Raw genomic sequence first — 16,583 nt, forward strand, 5'->3', positions numbered from 1 at the left:
TAGAAATATAAATCAATATTCTATGAAAAGTGTACTTCACATCAGAAATATTAATATGACAGTCATTAAGAACAGCTCTTTAGCCAAACATTTATTCCACAAACATTAAAATATTTTACAATAATTTAAAAGTCTGTTCTTACTTTTATAAAATGCAATATAACATACAACCACTTAATTACATATACATGGCCTAATTGTAACTTGGAAAGGATTGGTCAAAAAATCTAATTTACACAATGGCTCAATTACGCCAAATGATTGGCCAAGATAAAGTAGTCCAGAGTTTGCGTTTTTTTAAAGCTTTGTAGTGGAACTAGGGTTAACATAGCTAACAAAGGAAGCTAATAGTCACCAATCAGCAACTTCTAAACTACATGCTGAAATCATCACACACACTGCTTAGCTAAAAAAAATTTTTTTGCAGACATCCTGAATTAGTTATTTCTTAGCAAATAGATGTAGTATTACTACACGTGAGCATCTGACTCAGGATTCCAGGAAATCTGCACATTCAATGAAGATTGCACACAAAAAAAGTAGATGGAACAGTAGCAGATTGTACATAAGTATTAGGAAATGTGATCACTACACACCTGGAGAAAGATCTGTGGAAACATTTAGACAAAAAAAACAAACCAACAACCATAAAATGCTTTGCTTTTGCATCTGGAAAGCAACTCTACCATCAAAGATGTTAAGTTATTTGGTGTCTTATACTCTACAAGCGGCCTCTAAATATGGATTTATTCTGCTATTTTATGAAGCTACTTTAGGTATTAGATGTCTTTTGAGGCATATTTACGATTCTGGTATGCAGTTTGCATGATACTAATTGGTGGGCATAAACTTTGTTAGCTAGGTTAATCTCAAACATCCAGTGTAAAAATTTGGACACTACACATGCCTTGGCTATAACTGAGGCAAGTTGGAAGATTTTGTAAATTAGATTTTTATCTAAACCATTCCGTTTTTAACAATGCATTCCATAGAATAATTTATTATTTATTATTATATAAAACTGGTGACAGCACCATGTTCTAAACATAATAATTGCTAATATTTTAAGACATTTCACAACAACCTAGTCTGTACCTGTTCTAGATGTGGTAAGGACCATGTTACCAAAATACACTCATCAGAAGAAATGTCACAGGCATGATTTGCTAAAACCCTGTAACACCTACACAAGTCAGTCTTCATAGCAACAATACACTTTCACTTCAGCTGTTTTCAGTGTGTTAAGTAATTTCATACCTTTTAAGGTGAACAGTAAAGTGCTTGCTAAAGAATACTGATCACTGCTGAAGATATGCCCATCTAGTAGAAGGTGAGATGAAGTCAACTGGGATTGACAATGAACCAAGCTCCAAGACTATTCTAAACTGTGTAGAATATCCATATAGGATTTAAGGAACCCTGATGAGGGCCAAGGGGCTAAAACACTGCCCCATCTGCACCTCAGTTCATACTTCTTAAATTGGTTAAATTCATCAGACAAAAATCTTGTAATTATCAAAACTGTAAGTTTATTTATTTGTTGTTTACTCCTTTATTGTTCAAATGTCCTAGTGTCATTTTTGATATGTCAATAAAAACGTCATTTAATAAATAATGCATGTAGCAGACCACTTTTTTCACATTAATATTTTCAGTTGACCATAGAAATCCAGAAAAAACAAAATGCTCAAAATTTACCTCATTTATAAAATAAATTTTTTTTTAAAATATATACATGTATAATCTGCTTAAACTAGAATCCAAATAAACTATATACATGGATATAGATCGATTAACTGTTGTGCGTTAACAGCCATTGTGCATTTAATACCAAACAAGAATAGCCAATCAGTTCAGCAGCAGTTCTGTGACCATCACAAATAAACCCTCCTTGTTGAATCTGCTGGTGACGTTTTTTGGGGCATCATCTCCTTCTGCAGCTACCTTTTGTCAATTATTGGTATTGGAGAGAGAGAGAGAGCGCTTGAACACCCTCCAGCCACTTCTAAATTGGCCACACTGCTGTTTTGGCCATGGCTTTGGTCACTGACCACTGTGCCTAGAGTCTTGTCAGAACCTCAGTGCAAAAAGACTCCATTAGTGCAGAAAGTGCTGTAGCATATACGTGCATTCAGGCTTTGACCAGGTGCCTCTGGAGATGTGTGTCAAAGCTGCAGTGGCCTATTAGCTTTGCTTCAAGAGTGGGAGAAATTCCAAGAGACAGATGTTAACATGGCTGTTTTAGATAATAGTCCAAAAACCCAACAAGAAATTTGACCACTTCATCCTCTCCAACCCAGGTTAACGTTCCACTACTCATCCCCCCCATTTTCATCCTTCGAATCACTCAATCTTCTCCCTGTTCCTCCTCTTCTTCCTCTGTGATCTCTTGGATGGCATCTAATTGCCTCCTGGAAGTGACCTCACTCATTGGGGTAGTGTCTTCGCCCTGCTCTTCCTGTACCACCGGCTCGGTGTCTGAACTTTGCCACTGAGAGAAGAAGTGTTTAACATGTAGGAGAGAAGAGAATTGAAGTCACTACTATGTGTGTTTAGATGAACCATGGCATTCAGATGAGCCAACAAAAGAAGAAATTTCATTCAAATAATGCAGGCGAACTTTTAAATCTGACACATCAGGGATTCACTGTTGCATTTTTAGCATATCACAGTAAGCGAGCCCTTGCTAAGAAAAAAACATGCATGTATAAAATGCCCACATGAATGAAGTAAGTCTAAATAAAGCATATTTAGCATTTAAATACAAGTTTAATGTAATGGTTGTACAAAATAACTGATGACACAAGAAAGGGGAAATGTTTGCAGCAAGGCCTGAAGTAACTATATAAAATCACAATCTAGTGTCTTTCCATGCCACCCTACATACACCCTACATAAGGCTGAGTGAGCTAATAACTTCAGCCTTTGGCCTTTTGCTTAATGATTATTCCTTTTAGTGGCTACTCATGTTACTGCTCACACATTAAAAACTGAAAACTTATTCCACAGTGGAATCAAACTGAATATGATGTAAGGATCATTGTCGCCATGACAGAGCCAATAAGTGTTTAGAACGTAAATAACTGATAGAATTTAACATGTATTTCACGTTACTGACTACATTTATTTTGTTTAGTGCTGGCCTGGATAATTTTAATTCTTCACTTATTACACTGGTATTTCAATCTCAAACAAGTATTCCTTTTTTAAAACTGCAAAACATTATTTGCGAAGGTCACCTAAATGGCAACATATTTAGCCAGAAAAGCAGAGATGGCAAAGACGCCAATGTGATCAACTGTGTGGGAACATCTTAAATATTAGATGATAAGGGAAAGGTCTTGTGTAAAATAGCATATATGGCAAGAAATTGGAGGCCTTGCCAATTTTTCCTTTTTGCAGTACCTGAGCCATAGCTCTTAAATAGACAACATGGCATATTCTCACCTGTTGCCGGTACACATAGGAGGCACCCACCGCTACCATCATGGCTTCTCCCAAGAAGCCAGCCAATAAGGATCCCACTCCCAGTGTAGCACCATGCACCCTACACAAACATGTTCATCACCATCACAGCCTTAACATTCAACACAGCTAACACACATCGATCACCAGAACCACTTAAACATCCTGCCCAACATCAATATAACAATTACCAACAACAATCTAACAATTACAAAGTCAGTAAAGAAACGCGGACCAATCGGATATTACAAAGCACGTCATTGCATTACTCCATGCTCAGATGACCTATGGAATGCCTGCCGTAGTATGGAGCGCGATGTGCTCCAACCCTAGCTGTGTATCTGTAATGCCTGTGCTCGCACGCAGTCTGTGATCATCAATAATTCAACAGAGTCATAACTTCCAGCTTATTTTTAGGCTGTCTAAAAAGGAATTCACAGGCACCATGAGATCGAATTAGCTCAGCAGAGAGGATCCTGGGTATGATGGATGGTTTTTGTTATCAACATCTTCCTGCTAATATTCCCTATGGATTCAGGAAAAATAAAGGATAGGAAAAAAGTAGCTTTGAAAATCACTATTTAAACACGGACTTTAGGTATCCATGCGCAGCACATAGGCATGCTTATGGTTATAGGAGTTATCTAACAGTTTATATATATATATATATATATATATATATATATATATTTTATTTTTTTTTTAATTTTTTTTTTTCTCTCTCTATACTTCTTAGGTACATACACAAAGCCTTTAAACTCTAAGATCAGTGGAATGCCATCTTTTTAAAAAGAACAAGCTCAAAGACGCAGATAAAGCACAAACAAGACACAACAGGGAAAGGAGAAACATACAAACTCCAGACAGTCTCTGCTGCTGCTCTAGCACCTGTCCGCTGTTGCACGTGCCGTTGAGACGGGTTCTGCTCACCCCAAGTAGGGAAGTACTATGAGACTAGTGAGGAGGACGGCGATTCGAAGGACGGAACTCGGGGCGAGCACAAACGTCTTCTTCAGAGTCATCAGCCAGCCGGTCAGATGGGCACGGATGGTCACTGTAGTGCACAAAGCCAGGCGGAGGTGAGGCAGATCTCTCTCTCTCCATCTCTCTCTCTCTCCATCTCTCTCTCTCTCTCATGAAGAGGGTAAAGACTGAAACTGTATATTTCGAAATAACACCTATAGTAATACCTAATTATATCTAACAAAGTGACCAGAGGTGTGGTTTTTTTTTTTTATGAAGTGGCTGGTGACTGCATGCAGTGCTGTATTTTTGTTTAGATGGACAAGCAAGGCACAATTTATTAACACAGCCATGGTTGACCAAAGTCTTAACATAAAAAAAAAAAAAAAAATGTCATAAATTATCAGATAATGCAATCATAACTAATAGCTAACCTCCAAACACACATCACACAGTAATACAGCCACAGGTAGCGAGAGGAGTAAGAGTAGGCACTGACCTGGCACAGGGAAGAAGGAGAAGATGCAGAGGGGAGCGATGCATAGTTGTGCGAAAGGAGCATCCACCCCGATCACGTCTACCAGGATACGCTCGGACACTCCAGGAGTCCAGAAGATGATGAAGCACAGCTAGATGGAAAACGAGCATGCACACACACACACACACACACACACACACACACACACACACACACACACACACACACACACACACACACACACACACACACACACACACACAAACAAACATTCCTAAGAAATGATAAATGATCTTACAAAGCACTTCGAATCTGATCAAAAGAAACCTAAAAAACACACTAATGTGAACAAATGATTGTTCCACAAACGCACGCCCCATCCATCCCCCCAGTGCTGCTCTGCAGTAGGTATCGGCTCGGTCACGTGTGGCGTTTTGAGTGCATCCAGGAGCTGGCATGCTCACCATCGTCCTAGCACAGACATGCAATCAGGAAACGTTCCTGGCAGGAGCAGGTCACGCCACATTTTTGCCCCACCCCCGCACCTTGGCTGGCACCCATGCACAAACCTCTTTGCCCCTGTGTTCCCGTAGTGGGTCATGTGCCAGCTTGACCTACTTGTTTACAGCAGGAAGGTGGGCTGGCCCATCCGTCCCCGGCCCACGCCCCCCAAAACTGAGCCCAGACCACAAAGCTTCCCTTTATTAAAGTGGGAAGGTCACAGTTCAATCTGCGGCAGGTGCCCAACACTCAGCCAACAAAGACATGCTGCCTCATCGCCACTGAGCCCAGTGGTTTTTATTGTTTTCCTGTAATGTCCTCTTGCCACAAGGTTTGACAAAGGTTGAGGCACAGTAAACAAAACTACTAAGAAGACTACAAGAACTAGACCTCTGGGTATTAGGCTAACAAAAAAGACGTGCAAACAAAAGCAATAATTTGGCCCATGTCAGTTTGTGGAGATGTTCAGATTAACTATGGTTTGGGAGGCTTTATGAGGGTGTATTTTGAAACTTTGAACCTTTATGGGAATACCAGCTTAACTATGCATTTTAAAACACAGGGCGTGGCACCATCATGAGGAAAAACAAGGATGCCTTAAAAGATATAAATACAATAAACTCTTAAAACAGGCATACCATTCCATTTTCTGTTATTAGCACATGTTTGAAATGGACATGATTACATTGCATTTTACACTGAATCTGCTGTGCAGAATTAAAAGTAAATCATATAAATAACTTTAAAAATAAAAGACAACAGTAAAAAATGAATATTATGGCAAGGGATTCAAAACACAAAAATTGTTCTGGTGAGTTTCATAAAAGTTTCATCATTTCAGTATGATGACTAACTATGCTAAAAATAACAGAAATAAAAGACAATCCATGAGAAGATACAGCCAGAGCTATGGCAACTCCAAGTGAAAAGAAAAATTCATATCCAACAGCAACTCCAGTCCTGGAGGCACAGAGGCCAGCAAAGCTTTCTGATTTCTCTCGTCAGGCAGTTACCAGGTTCAGCACGGTGAACCTTAGGGAGTAGGCTAAAGCAATGAAATCACTCTGATCTGAACTCTGGCCCTCAAGGACTGGAAGTGTGCACAAATGCTGGAGTACATGTTGAGACTCAACTGCAAGCACATGCCTTAGAAAACAGGCCAGACCTACGCCCCAAGTTTCATTACACCGGTTATTGGCCTATAAAACTAGAGTTGTTTCTTTGCAACTGTGGGTTGACTTATATCTAGTATTAAGTAAATGTTCTCTCTGATGTAAGAGTGCATTTTAAAACACAATCACAACAAAAGAGAACAAACAACAAACAAATGAATATTGAAACAAAATACTAGAAAAATTACATTTACACTCGGTAGGAGCTGGTGACCCCGGCTAAAATGCTCTATGCGTCTTTGATGTCAATACTGAATCGTTAAATTCAGCCCACCACCTGCCTGGTTCCTGGCCTTTTAACACACCCCAGGTACATCTCCTGTCTGTTAGTGGCACTGACATGCCCATAAAGGTCCAACCCATAGAAAAGTTGTGTGTCACTCACGTGGTTGTTCACCTTAGGGTATTTTACCATGCTCAGTGGAATGCTGTTTGGCACTGATATGTCGTACATTTCCATGGCTGCTGAGGTTGTGAAGTTTTAATTCAATGTAAGAAAAGCATCAGAACACAGATAATGAACACTAGCTCATTCTAATAGTTTGCTAAACAGCCACTTAATTGTTATATTTTTGGTGAACACAATAAAATGCAAGGATGTTACGAGGATTAAGAAAATGGGAGGATTAAAGGAATTCTCCAGAATTTTTTCAACCCAACTTTTATCCAGACCATCTGTATGTACGCACACACACACACGGAAAGCTAGGGTTGCATCCCAGACGTGTTTCCAGACATGCTGTTTTAACTCCAAAATCAGCCGCCAGCCTATGCCGTGTAGTAGTCTGTGCCAGTTGAGTTGCATTGTACATTTTAATTTATTTTATTATTGTTTTAGAAGCACATAATAAAAGTAAACATTTTGAAATGCTGTTCAAAACACTGTGATACGAACAGATCTTTGGGCATTCTGTTAAAAAATAAATTAATTAATTAATTAGTTAATTAAAAAAAAGAACAAAAAAAAAACAAAACAAAACTGGTCACCACAAGATTCCTGTTCTGCAGATTTATAAAAGGGCTAAAATAGGCAGCAAGGCCATCACACCCTCTTCCTGATTAAAGATATGACTGAAACTGAACATAGACTTCCAAATCGCCAGCAAATTACTGATATAAGACTATGATGACCCTACAAGGTCTCCCCTTATGATGCAACCAGAAATATTTTTAGTGACTTGTTACCAAGTATAATTTGAAAAGCGCTGCACTGGAACAAAACATGGAATTTTAGACCAGAATTCCAGGTTTTAGACCAAAAGACTTTTTGAGATTTTGAATTGAAACATCTACCATAATTTTGTCATGCTATTTCAGGCAAACGTTTCACATATTAACAGATATATACAGAGTAGCAAAAGAGTTATTTCTCCATTTGAGCATTTCCATCCCTAACGCCTGTGTTTTATGCATTCCAGTATAACTGCATAGACTGGTAAAGCAAACCTCTAATCAGCAGACCTGGATCACATACACACATACAAGCTTTGACCTGTAACCACACAAGTCAATGATTTACGACCTCTCATGACACCATTGCAGCTCTCTCCTAGGTGCCAAACAAGCACGGTATGTTTGACAGAGTTTTGAGCACGGTGTTTCACAATCTCTGATCTTCAGCGTTTAGGTCATTCCTTTCCTCTGCCTTCACATGCAGAACATGCAGATGCAAGCCACAGGTGGTAAACAAGTGACCTGAAGTGCTTGGAGACTGCTGCAGACACTTTCCTTTTTTTAATGTTTTTTTTTAACCAAACAGTGACAACTCCCATCATCCCTTATAAATCCAGATTAATAAGAAACAACAGTTGCATCTAATCCTCAGGAAGAGCTGAGCTCATGCTTCGCAGCTTTAGCAGGTGGAAAAGAACATGCATCGCTCATCAATTTCCATCAGCTGATGTCTCAGAGCCGTGACCAGACACCTGCAAACTCAGTTTAACCCAAGGGAAACACCAAAAATAGCCCTGGAGGAATACAGAGACTTGGGCCATGTCATAAAGCTGATTTCACATAACTTGTTCTCCTGCTTAGCATGTTATCAGTCTTCCATGTGTTTAAGCAGGAAACACAAATGTGCTGGGAATGCGCCGCTGATGTGTAGAAATGGAACACTACCCAGACAGGCCTGTGATTTCATTCTCAAGTGACATATTCAGTGCAATAGTTAAAGAGATGTCTATTGAACAAAGACTATAAAAATGTAATTTAAAACATGTTCTGAAAACCAAAAGATGGCAATTCTTACCATTAAGGAGAGGGCAAAGCAGGTGAAAGTGAACCTCTTGATATGAGATTTGGTAACTGGAATACCACCAGCTAATTTGTTGGTGGGGTTATTCTGTTTTAGAAAAAGAGGAAAACAAAAAGGCATCTGTGGTTAGATACAGAGCCCATACGGTTTTACCTTTTATCAGTGAATGCACATTCAGACATTTAGGCACTCTGAAAGACCTGGGAGTGGAGGAGACACTTGATACCACCGTTTTCAGGCAACATGGATTAAAACGTCTTCATCAAAGTAGATGAAGTTCATTCCTGTTCAATACTTTTCACTCCTGTATTATGCATTTTGTGCTTTTACACTTTGCCATAATCCAATCAGTTTAAAACAGGATATGATATCCACTCCCACCTGGTGCTTCCACGTATGTCTACCATAGGAAGAAAAGCATTCAATCTCAGTGCTTTCAACAGTTCAGAGCCTAAATCAGGGATCCATTACATTCTGTATAATTTAATAAAAGATCAAACTGTTGCTGGATAACGGGCTGACCCACTGATCTTCCAGTGAGGTTTGGGAATGTTCTCATGGCTTGTTTAATTTCAAGTTACATCAACCACCTCCCAGGACTGAACATATTTGACTTGTACACAGTGCTCAGTTTAAAATAAAACTTCGCTCTCAATGCAATTCTTTATATGATGAATTTGTTTTTTTTTTTTAAAGAATGGAATTCCTATATACATACATATGCACCTGGTGATCATGTGCTCATCTGTGCTTAGCTCAAGCACTGATTCAAAAGACCAGAAAAAGGTCAAGAAATAAAACATGCCAGATAGAGGCACAGACTCTCATCTCTAATCAAAAGGACATTGTGTCCTTGTCCAGGCAGGCCTAACCCAAACAAGTGAATCATCGCCATTCTGCTAGGTTTCTAACAGCACAGGCAAGGGGCTGAGTGTTAGTCAAACTGTCACCCTCAAACCCATGCTGTGTAATTACAGGCATGTTTAAAAGAGGAGTTTTTATGAAAAACACACCATCCGAGACAGGCAGTGGGTGATGATTCTGGTAAATTCCTGTTTTAGGACAGGCCAGTGCATGGTTGTGATTCAGTTTCAAATTGATGACAATTATGAGGAAACAAAAAATGAAAACGCAGCCAAACCTCTGACATAACTGGCAAGAACAACTTACACAACCCTGCTGAAATTCTTAATTATTTCCCCCCCGAAGCATTTCTCTTCTCTCTGGAAAAACAGTTAGCACACTTGTTTTTCCACGCACCATCCGTCACCTAAGTAATACGCAGGGCAGCATGGTCCTGCCATGCCAAGAGGGAGTACACAGAAACGCACCTTGTCAAAGGCAGGAAAGATGGCCCGTAGTTCAGTCAGCCAGCCATAGGGCATGTGGCCCACAGGGTAAGTGGCAGTGAGCACCGCCACAGCCTGCCAACACAAACACATTGGCGGGTTGAAGCAGATTGCTGACTGGTCGCAGTGGCAGGCATCGTCACTCACCACTGACCTCTGAGGACATGGTGCTGCCTTTGAGATCTCGGGACACGAACAGGTTGACGATGGGCCTGCTGATGCGTTGCGTGGCCAGAATGAGCGCCAATGGCCACCAGAAGCTCAGCATCTTCCTGATGGTGGTGTCCCCCTAGAACACAACACAAGTAAGGTCTGGATAAACACAGTATAAGGGCTAGGAACACTTTGGTGGACTGGCTATTCTGTGGTGTTTCTCAATGAAGAGACAAAACGGATTTCCCATGAACACTTCTCAAAATCCAATGGTTCATGTTCTGGAAGTTATTTTAAGCAAATAATCGAGGTGTAAATTTGTTTAATGTCACTGAGTAGCAACTATTAGACAGCCTGATCACACAGATAGGGCCTTGGCAAGTGTACCCCCATCTCCAGGTGGCTGGATTCGGGGATACTGTCGTGGACGCTGCAGTAGTAGCCCAGTCCCACCATGGTGAAGCGCACCAGTGCGCCCATGTACAGGGACAGAATGGGAATGAGCAAGGGTTCGACGCACTCCAGCTTACTGTGGAGCAGGACCGCCACGAACACAATCTGAAGGAAAGGGAAGATTACACTGTGAGATTAAGCTTTACACAGGGCTCAAATCCACTCTACGCTGACATTTAAAACGTGCATCAACACAGACAGTTACAGAATCTGGAACTTTTTGGGAATGTTATTCACATTATGCATTCATAGTGATAAAAGAAATCAGCATCAAAAGGTCAGGCCACCCATTTTTACACAACAGTGCACTGTTTGATTAGGGCAGAGTTCTAGGCAACTGAAATGATCGCGGACTGCAGCAGAGCTAAAAAGGGGCTTGCGTCAGGCTGTGAATTTGTGCTGATCCAGCACTGACTATTCATCGCTGCTAATGCTGCAGAAAAGCCAACTGGTTCCTCAGCTAGTGTGCATGATGCATAGAGAAAGGTTTGTTTGAGAACAGAGTAGTAACTCTCATCTGACAAAAGCACTGAGAGGAAGACCTATTAGCCTGTACCTGCGTCACGACGTCTGAGATGGAGGCAGAGCCCACCAGAAGGCTGTGTTTATGCTTCAGCAGGATGCCGGCGTGAATCCAGGCCTTCGGAAGCAGGAAGAACATGTTATTTCCTGTCTCACCTTGCATGGTAGCTCATAGCCATCATGCCTTTGCAAACTGCCCAATTCATTTCTGAACACCTACCCCATGCACATTCACACTCACCATTGCATCCAGTAAGGGAAACAATGCAAGGTACAGGAAGGCTCTTCGTGTTTTGTTGCCAACGGATTCATCCACTTGGTGGAGCTTGTTGATGATATAATATCCCAGGTCTGTGTAAGCTATGATAACACAACTTGTTATGGACCTTAAAATCAGTGCAAGTTATCTGGTAATGTCAGTTTTGTTTGTATCAAAATAAATGTCCATGTCTTCTGGACACATTATCCAAACATGACTTCTGCACCACCGCTGGACAGGACAGCAGCAGGTTCAAATGAGCAATGGGATCCCGTCACTAGTAAAGTTGCCTTTGCAAACTGAAATTGCCATATGATTTCCTTTCAACATAAAAGCTCACATTTGTCAAATTGTACTGAGGCAGTACATTATTATTGCATCATGTGATAAGTTATCACATGTCACATGCTGCACAGGATGCACAATAATGTCCCACTAGCACCTTAATGTACGCACTTTGGAATAGTACCAGCTTCACTCAGCATATAAATCTGTTCCTCCAAACACTTTTTTGAGTTTAGTTGAGAATTGCAAGTAAAAGACATGGAAAGCCAAAAATAACAGTGATGACTGAACCAATAAACTGAAATTGCGCTCAACAATCTGCTTAGCTACGTACAACATAATATTCAGTGTTTCACTTCCAGAGTCCTCCTTTAATTGTCCAACTAATTGTCTAAACTTGAAATATACATACATATATTTTATGCATTTACCTAATTATAAGTCTCCCCAAAGTACACACAAACACACCTATGAGAATATGGAGAATCATGGCTATGGTACCAGCCACAGCCATGCAGAAAACAGCCTTGCTCCTGTCTCTCTTGCTGTGTACAAGCACCAAGCCAACACTCTTAAAGTCGCCCATGGGTCCAGTGAAGAACTTCATAAGGGAGTAGGCCAGCCCATAGCTGGCTAGCATCTGCACACGGTCCTCCTTTACTGAGGTGATGCCTCTGTTCAGGGCCTGCCAAAGACATGCATGAGAAAAAAAATAAATAAATTTAAAAAAAGAGAGTCATCTCTTCAATACTTCTGACTCTCTACCCTGGACTTAAACAGGCAGAAAATGTGACAAAGAGGTAAAAGAGGAAGAGACTCTTTCTGCAGTGGAAAGCCTAAAAGCACAGCCCCTGCCTCGACAAACTAGCACAGCGGACAGCAAACTGGATCAACATTTCTGCACATTTGGAAGAAAATACATACATTTTCAGACCATAAAAACACATGACAGCTAGTAGCTGTTGTGAGTTCTCTCTTGCTAATAAAGTCTGCCGGTTGATGAGGCCTCAGATCACATCCTCTGGCTTTGTTCCACTTCAGCATCTCCCATCGAAATTCCACAGTCTCAGAAATTTAATTACACAGGAATAATTTACAAGTCTACACAATGACATAAGGTAGCATATCGCCTCCACTCAAACCAGCACATGCACGCACCCTGGCACACCCTCATCCACACATATCCATACACATCCGCACACACGCACACGCACACACACCCCCACAGTCAAGTCACGCTTTTCTTTTAGGTTTTTCTGTCAAACTCCACACAGCCATGCAAGAGACCACTTCTATTAATCCTTTACACACTGATGTTATGCAAGTTTAAATCTTTATACTACAACACACACACACGAGCTACGAACACATCTGTCTGGTAGACTGGAGAGTGGCATCATTTATGTTTAAACCTAATTTGAATTGCGCCCATACTCCAAGCACTTTTTATGCACTACTAAACATTACAATATTTACACATATTGAATGAGAGCTAAACACATTTGGTGGTCATTCCTAACATGTGAACTTTTGAAAATTTTACAGCTTTTGAAAATACAAATACAACCGCAACCAAACCATCAAAAGCCCATATAAAGCTGCAGGAAATGTGTATCTATGTATGAAATAGACAAAGTTGTGTGACTCCAGTATTTTGTGGTACTTTGAATATTTTCCATAGATGTTAAAACATAATCCAGATTGTAATTTACATCAATTAGCTCATCAGAAGCCAACCCCTTCCCCCATCACTCAGCATCAGATATTAGAGAGAAAATGAAAAACGGATCGAGATTTAGAACCACAGATATCAATCACATGAAATCAATGAGCCCCTCGGTACATGCAAACATACTCCAAAAAAAAATCACTAACGTCTCAGTTAGATATGAAGCAACATCTAATTAAAGTGAGTGACAAGTTTAAAATTCTAAAGCATGGGGTCCCTGTTCTGAAGGCCCCAGATCCGACCTTTCCTTATACAGCTGCATGTTCACCCTGACGAACAATCTGTACCTATCTAGCAGTTTTGAAGGGCTTGGTAATCAGACCATACATTGAAGGAGTGCGGGGGAGACGAACTGCACTGTGAAGAGTGACCACCCCCTGAACGGGGTCTCACTGCTGTTGTGGTCAGATCATGTGCGCCGCACTGGACAACCTTCACACGGCTCTACGTCATCGACAAATCCGTGCCGGGAGCAATAACGGCACCTCGGTATCCACATCCTTCAAAGCGCGTTTAACATGGCCCCGGCTGAGAGCTTAGGAAATCGTTTATTGACTGGTGTCTTCTTACCTGTTCTCCAAAATCGATGGCTATATTGGTTATAGCGAGCGGAAGCAGGAATCGCGCGAGAGGCCAGTAAGAAGTTAAAGATGTTAATTCTACCATGGTACCAGGAGAGATCCGCTTCACATTCGCAACCAAAGCCTAGACCTGCGGTAGCTGGCCGGCACCCAGTATATCTGAAACTCACTGCAGTACTGGTCACTAGTTAGCGGCTATGCAACCTTCTTCGTGTCACCATCATACAAACCAATTTATACCAGAGGAAAACAAAAGGTCATCGAAATTGCCAGCAAAACAGTTATACCCAGGCCATCCGCAAATAAATGTCCAGTTGCACACAAAAATCGAAAAAGCAGGGAGGGGGGAAAAAAATCATCGTTAGCTTCAAATCATAGTGCGTTTAAATCCAAGGACAACACTTATCGACAGAATTCTCTCTAGTGTCATTTTCCCTTTTTTAGAACACACGTGGGGCGGCACAACACCAATCCCGCCTCGCGCCATCTACGTCACGGCCCAAGATTTGGGGAGTGTTTGAGTCTGCAGCTCCGGTCTTCCGCTCGATATCTGCGCAGTTTGAGATCAACTAAAATGAGGAACCGAGCGATAACCGGCTTTTTTTGTTAGCTGGTTTTTCGAACGCTTCGTACACATCTTATTTAAAAAAAAAAAGAAAAGAAAAAAAGATTTACCCGGAATATTAGCATGTAGGCTATACCATGTAAAAGAAGTGCTGTTAAACCGTTGGAATATTTATGCCCATTGATCTAGAATTGTTTGAATTGTTTTACCTGCAGCCCTTTTGTATAGACAGATTCATTATAATGTTAGGTTACAGTAACAAGGACCGCGAGTTTATTAAAATTCCACTGTTGCCAATGCCTTATGGAGTTGATATTAAATATTTGCCGCCATCATGTGGATATTAGAAGGGTACGTAATGGGCAATGTACCTTTTAAAGGCGCGTTTGCATACGTTTGGCGTTTCATAGTCCACCCATAAAACTACAATTCATTCATGAAATTCCACTTGGCATTTTACTCCAGGTTAATTACTGCCTGAAGTAACTAGAGACTGAATCTGTCAATACATCATTAGTGAATAAAAACTTTAAAAAAAAACAGTGGATAAAGATACAAGTGGAAAATACACTATGTCATTGTCAACAGTCTATACTATCTAACATCATGTAGTAACAGTATACATTAACATTAACACTATGCTCAGAAATTTAAAAAAGATCCTGATAAGGCTGATAAGGGGTTTCTTGTCATTTCTTGTGGCCATATGTAAGAACCTCAGGTTTCAGGTTTAAAACAGTATTAAATACGAGTTTACTGAGCCTGAACTATAGATGTTTACTGAGAAAAGAAAATGCAGTGCTCTGAAGAATTATTATCACCCTTCATAAATATGAGCAAAAACACTAGTGAAAGACTAGTGAAAACACACACACACACACACACACACACACACACATACATACATACATATGCATACACATACCGATCATGCCGATTGTTCTTAAATGATGATGATAGCACATCTTTCTTTTGGTGAGATAATACTGAGAACCTGTTTCTCACCATACAAGCTTTCGGTGGGGTTTAGGTTATGGGAGAGGGGTGGCCACTGGTTCTGTGGTCAGTCAGTCATTCTTCTGAGGATTGGAAGGCATACTTTGGATTATTTTCCTGCTGCAAAAAAAACAAACAAACAAAAAACAACAACAACAACAACCCAGTCTTAACCTCTGGGCGCAAGAGGCCAGATTTTGTTATATAATCTGTTGATATTTGATGCAGTTGATGCCATAGTTACTAGCAAGCTCTCAAGTGTCTCTAGAAGAAAAAAAAAAACAGCCCACAGCATCTCAGATCCACCACCACATCTCACAGAGGGGATTAGGCTCTTCTCTGCGTGGCCTTGACTCTTGTGCCAAAGCCACTCTGGTGTTTGCTGCCAAAAATCTCTGTCTCATATACAAATCTCTATTTTTGTCTCCTCTAGCCTGATTCCAAAGTTTCAGTGCTGTTTTGCAAACTCTACGTATCTATGTATGTGGTTTGATAACAACAATGGCTGTCTTCTTGCTAGCCTTCTGAATGACTTGTTGGGTGTCCAATTGTAGTGTTGGAGACTCCAGGACACAAACAACTCCCGCAACTGTCCTAAAGTGGTCCTTTCTCCTCACTGTACATGAAACATTACCCTAATACTAGAGATGTTTTAGGTAAATAAGAAGAATTTCTGTATTTGTTTATTTCAGTAATTGTGACATGTTTTTGAGAATTTTTCTCCCAATTTTCCACAGAGAAAAAGTTTATATTCCTCAGATTTTCAGTGTATGATCACATTTTTCTAACCTTTTTAAAAATCACTTTTACAAAGATATTTATGGAGGGTACTGCTACGGTAGAATGGCTCAGATGTGA

General features: G+C 40.5%; 1 protein-coding gene across 5 annotated transcripts; it reads right to left on the minus strand.

Annotated features, from left to right (window-relative positions):
• Positions 1-70: 70 nt before the first annotated feature.
• ankha (ANKH inorganic pyrophosphate transport regulator a) lies at positions 71-14,603 on the minus strand. 5 transcript variants are annotated; one of them, XM_027004365.3, is made up of 12 exons: positions 14,154-14,603; positions 12,323-12,539; positions 11,552-11,670; positions 11,345-11,428; positions 10,723-10,893; positions 10,337-10,471; positions 10,165-10,257; positions 8,828-8,920; positions 4,928-5,057; positions 4,396-4,519; positions 3,448-3,547; positions 71-2,491 (listed from the first exon to the last, which is right to left on the minus strand). In XM_027004365.3, the coding sequence occupies exons 1-12, from the start codon at positions 14,247-14,249 to the stop codon at positions 2,348-2,350; spliced, it is 1,506 nt and encodes a 501-aa protein (XP_026860166.1). In that variant the 5' UTR covers positions 14,250-14,603; the 3' UTR covers positions 71-2,347. The 5 variants fall into 5 exon arrangements, 4 of the variants coding, with proteins under 4 accessions (XP_026860166.1, XP_081574801.1, XP_081574787.1 ...); XM_081718675.1 differs by lacking the exon at positions 3,448-3,547; XM_081718661.1 differs by having other exon boundaries at positions 2,349-3,547.
• Between the last annotated feature and the right edge of the window lie 1,980 nt (positions 14,604-16,583).

Source organism: Electrophorus electricus, chromosome 1 (assembly GCF_041902795.1).
Source record: "Electrophorus electricus isolate QZ-2024a chromosome 1, ASM4190279v1, whole genome shotgun sequence".
Lineage (NCBI taxonomy): Eukaryota > Metazoa > Chordata > Actinopteri > Gymnotiformes > Gymnotidae > Electrophorus > Electrophorus electricus.